The 5197-nt window shown below is 37.1% G+C and overlaps 1 protein-coding gene across 1 annotated transcript in view; it reads right to left on the bottom strand.

The window, feature by feature from the left end:
* The window catches only part of sec11a (SEC11 homolog A, signal peptidase complex subunit), a 6714-nt gene extending 2310 nt beyond the window's left edge, over positions 1-4404 (bottom strand). Inside the window, exons 1-4 of the mRNA XM_008405490.2 lie at positions 4209-4404; positions 3655-3764; positions 1172-1321; positions 889-1008 (exon numbers count right to left, since the gene is read on the bottom strand). Of these exons, the coding sequence (XP_008403712.1) occupies positions 889-1008; positions 1172-1321; positions 3655-3764; positions 4209-4259 (431 nt within the window). The 5' untranslated portion in view covers positions 4260-4404. The remainder of the gene's footprint in view (positions 1-888; positions 1009-1171; positions 1322-3654; positions 3765-4208) is intronic.
* Positions 4405-5197: the final 793 nt, after the last annotated feature.

Here is a 5197-nt window from a genome sequence, read left to right as displayed (position 1 = left end):
TTTTGCAATATTATCAGTGAAGCAAGACTCTCATTTCGTGCATCTCCACTTTGAACACACATTAAGCAGGAATGAACAAAGGGGCGAGTTGACATGGAGCTGCATTAGTAGCAAAATACTGTGTTGCACTGTTAACCTTACTTGTTAATGCCCACGGTATCCTGTATATTTGTTTACAATTGCTTCATTCAATCTTATGACAAAGAATGAAGGACAATCATTTTCAGCACACTGCTATTGCAGGCTTCTAACCTCTGCTGCAGAGGACAGTTTAGGAGCACACCACCAATTAATAATATATCAACATATTTAAAAGAAAAAGTCTGAAAACAGTCACATTTTTTCTTTTGCTCAGGAACCACTATACATGACACAATATTACCAATCTGGGTGTCCAGGTGGCTGGCTGCTCAGTCAGCTTAATCTTAACTCCCCAGCCAATAATAGGGGCTGGAATTCTCCGTCTTAACTTTGTCCTGGAATCCATTATGCAGCTCTGCTTACACACCCACCCAAATGTACACACTTCTAATGAAATGATCAATGGCTCAAGTCTAACAATCTGTTCTGTCTCTGTTCATTTGGGCATGAAGCATCTATTGTTCCTTAACACACCCTTTAACAACGCACCATTGTGGGTATTCTCTTTTAAAGGGTACTGTGATGATTATGACTAGATACATTTATTAATTAAACTATTTTGTTGTAATGGTTCCTTTTTGGAACAAGCAATCAAAGTAAAACAAGAAAGCAGGTAAGTCTTAAATATTTAGTCATTATCAGATCTATGAACTGTTCTATCATGAATCAATAGCTGACAGAATTTGTGATTTTTAAAGAACAAACCTACTGTAAATCACAAGTTATTTTTCTAAAACGACCACTCACCCCCTGGCTCGTCCCACCACATCTTTTTTCTCCAGCCAATGTTGGCCCTGCTTGTACAGCCCTCTATCATCCACTGCATTGTTGTCTCCTTTGGTCAAGAACTTTATGTCTCCATTTTGTCTGTGAACAAAACACCAGCTAAATGTTCAGAAAGAGAATCCAAAATGTGTTTTTCTCCACCTCAATACATGGTTGGTGTGAAATTAGTCATTCTGATGGCAATAAATTGAAAATTCTGGTAAAAGAATCTCAAAAGTTATTATACCAAAACATGAATTCATACTTTTCATGGATCTTTAGCACTCTGTGWACTATTGGGATCTCTCTGCCTTCTATTCTGAAGACAACAATCTCTCCAACTCTGATGGGGTCCTCCACTCGATTTGTCAAAAATAACAGGTCGCCTCTGTGAAAAGCCGGCTCCATACTCCCACTGAAATTAAACGATAAAAAAAACAAAAAAAACAAACAAGTTAATTTAAACTTTTCATTTTTAATTACGTTTACCACAAAGTAAATGTCTATACTAGTCAGAATAAAATATTTTCATGAAAGTGTACAGTATTGATTCATTAGTAAAGAAATTGTAGCTTTTTTTTATTCAATGACTTGATCTTTTAGTGTGGGTCGCATGCTGATCCATGTCATTTTATTTTCACTGACATTTTATGCATAAAACTACACATGTAAACGWTACTTTCATTAAGCAATGTCTCTCCAATGTTCGCTATGTACACATACAACAGCGATACAACGCATCCATCCACATAATATTCTACAGTCATCTTAGAGGAATAAATAAAGCAGCAACTGCACCGCCTGCCTAAGAAAACYGTTTAAGATATTGGTGGAATTTTCAAGGTAGACATTATAAGTACTGCAGGTTATAACTGAGCGGATGTTAGTTCCGTTTTCACACATGAGACTGAAACTAATTTCTAAATTTTATTCCCCTATGCTATGATTAGAATGTTCCACAAAGAAGTGATATCTCTCCAGCTATGCTAACATGCATGACTTAGTATGCCTGTATGTGAAATGTAACCATTTATTAGCCCAGGTCATTTTTATGCATCTTCAAGAAAAATTTAAATGTCAAATGTAGTCAAAACTAAATGTGTTTCAATGTATCTTAAAATATGTGGGTCTTCACTTATGCATTTCCAATTCGCTAGYAAAAGCACAAATTGGTATAACACTTCCAAAATAGAAAATTTTAGGTGTCGTTTTTCTATACTTATATCGATGATCAGTCTGTATTCCCACCACATTTATTAAAYGCCAGATTAGTCTATCACAATGCATCACACCAGACCTTACAGTGGTTTTTAATGTTATGCGACAGTTTATTCTGATTAGACATATCATGCTGACTGATTCCTGACAAAGATGGAAAACAATAAAATGCATTGCCATGCATCAAACTACACATTATCATTTTTGTTSTGATAGTAAAATATGTGAAACTAAGAAATGTTATATTTGTTATGTTCATGTTTGCAAAAATAATCAACAGTAACACCAAATATCACAACAGAGTAGGACAGTTCAAATCACAATTCTAATGTGTTTAATATCAGAATAAGTATGAACTATCTGGATGTTTATAGTATTTCAAGTAGCATATACTTAAACTCTGCTTGCCAATGATATACTTGGACAGTTGGAYGAATTATCATTGTGTTTTCTGCAAACCCGGTATAGATCTCGGTGACCGAGGTCAGGAAAATGTCAGCTAATTGCAATCAATGTTTTCAGCTCAATACTGAACAATAATGCAATTTCATGTCTTCCTGATATTGTGAAGTCCTACATATTTTATAAGAAAACTTCAAACTAGACATGATTTTGGTGATTGGGTCAATTCTTGCTGGAAACCACTTCGTTGTGGGCTAATTAAAAACACGTTCAATGGATTTGTTTAGTAAGTTTTTGACATATTCCTTTTTTTTTCCATTTCATTTTCTTTACACCCTTGTCCCTTAGTRGGRTCGGGAGGTGCTGGTGTCCATCTCCAGCTAACTTTCTGGGCGAGAGGCGGGGTCACCCTGGACAGGTTGCCAGTCTGTCGCAGGGCAACACAGAGACACACAGGACAAACAACCAGGCGCACACACACACAAACACACACACACACACACACACACACACACACACACACACACACGCACACACACACACACAACCACGCACACACACACACACACCTAGGGACAATTTGGAGAGGCCAATTAACCTGACAGTCATGCTTTTGGACTGTGGGAGGAAACCGGAGTACCCGCAGAAAACCCACGCATGCACAGGGAGAACATGCAAACTCCATGCAGAAAGACCGGGGCCGGGAATCAAACCCAGAACCTTATTGCTGCTCTACCAACTGCGCCACTGTGCAGCCCTGTTTTTGACATATATGAAGTGGAAAACATTTTCTTACCATTTTTATTTTATTAAAAAAAACTTCTGGTAAATAAAGCATAATTTTGTAAGATTCAAACTTCAGCAATAATCCTCAACAACAATGACAAAATAGAAAACAAATTATATTTTAAGGGTTTCTGCTTTTGAGGGGATGGTGCAGGCAGGAACACCATCACATGTCTTATAATTGGTATATAATAGCTGATGATAACACACCTGATCTAAGTTTTGCAATAAGGATGCCCCACCCTTAGAAACAGATGGTTAGGAGTTCAATTTGAAAAGCAGGGAGTGAAATTGTGATGCAGCCTAACTCTGAACAACGTTAAATAATGATGCTAAATTTACCTGAGAACAACAACAATAGGGCTTTCGCTGCCGGTGACAACCATCAGTCCTTTCCAGATCATCAGAGCAGAAGACACAATCATACCAAAGTTCAGCACCTGGTAATACAGCTGGAAGCAAAAATATCTCATTCAATGGGGAGAACAGTCACAAGTGTGAAACAGATATTGTTTTATRTACAATATCTACAATCAAATGACTAAAGCAGTAACCGCAGTAAAGCAGTAAAAGCAGTTTAATTTATACGAAATTTGTTAGGAACCTCATCTGGCTACCATATCGACAGCATTGTGTCACAACTAGGGGAAATCGCCCGTTGTAGTGTAGTTAAGAGTGTTATTTACTCTCGATGAGTACATTTGCTTAATGCAACGTTAAAAATAAATAATTTAAAACACACGTATACAGAAAACAGTTAACTTTGCAGGTGGTTAATAACGGAAACTCAGTCTAGAGCGAAATTATGAAGCGGCTAGTTGTGGTTAGCTCTGAGGTATGTCATCGTACAAAGAGGCAGACGTTACATGAGCGGAAACTAAGGCTGMGATACCTACCTGCCGCTTATTCATGCGACGAACGTCGTCTAGGAAGTCTAAAGATAACATTGTTGCTAATACTACAGAGTAAAAAACGTCTAAATTACATTAATACGTTYAAAGTAGCGAGCATATGGATGCAGGGAGCAACAGCGAAACTTGTATCCGAATCTTCCGGGTCCGCTCACCGGAAGTCCCGCCCACTTGTGATCGCTGTGTCGAGGTGTCGCTTCTGGATACGAGAGTTCAAAGCGGAGGGGCTTTTCTAAAAAAGGGGGAGAAAAAAAGAAAAAATACAGAAGTAGCCCTAACAGTTAGGGTATTTATGATTCCTAAAAGCAACTTTCACTATTTATTGTTATGTATGCAAACTTGATATCATGTTATGCCTCAAGGTATAATGGCAGTTTACATCTCTGGTCCTCGTGTGCGAACAGAAAAGGGAGTGAAAGCGTTTAGTATTTCTGCAGTCTGAACTGAAACTGAGAAAACTTGYTTTACAGAACGCTCTGTATTCCTTTTTTTTTTTTAAACAACGCAAATCCTTTCAACAGTATCGTTTAAAAAAAATCAAGTTGTTACTGTTTTTAAACCTTAAATTGTTGCTGTAATATCTACTRCTTATTTTTGTTACTGGTGTCTATTTTGTCTTGTATATGACGTGTCCTGTTGCCTTTCTTGACAGGTTATCCTTGTGAAAGRTATCTTGATTTCAATAGGTTTTTATCTGGCTAAATAAATATTTAATAATACATCTAATAAAATAAATAGATAAATAAAATGTATCTTAAATATTGTGTTAGTAAGCTGCTTCTGTGCATTATGCTTGAAGTATGACCTAACTTTTGAGAGCTGTAGAAGTTGAGGGTACATCATTTCCTTCRTCTCTCCATTTACTGTACTTTGCAAAAATGGTCATACCTGTTGATTTTCTTGCATTACAATCCCAAACCTCCATGGCATTTGCAGGATTTTCTATGCAAGACTAACACCACACAATGTATATG

The sequence above is a fragment of the Poecilia reticulata genome, linkage group LG3 (genome assembly GCF_000633615.1).
Source record: "Poecilia reticulata strain Guanapo linkage group LG3, Guppy_female_1.0+MT, whole genome shotgun sequence".
NCBI classification, from domain to species: domain Eukaryota; kingdom Metazoa; phylum Chordata; class Actinopteri; order Cyprinodontiformes; family Poeciliidae; genus Poecilia; species Poecilia reticulata.
The sequence above is the reverse complement of the archived record's forward strand: the minus strand, read 5'-3'. Positions and strand labels throughout refer to the sequence as shown.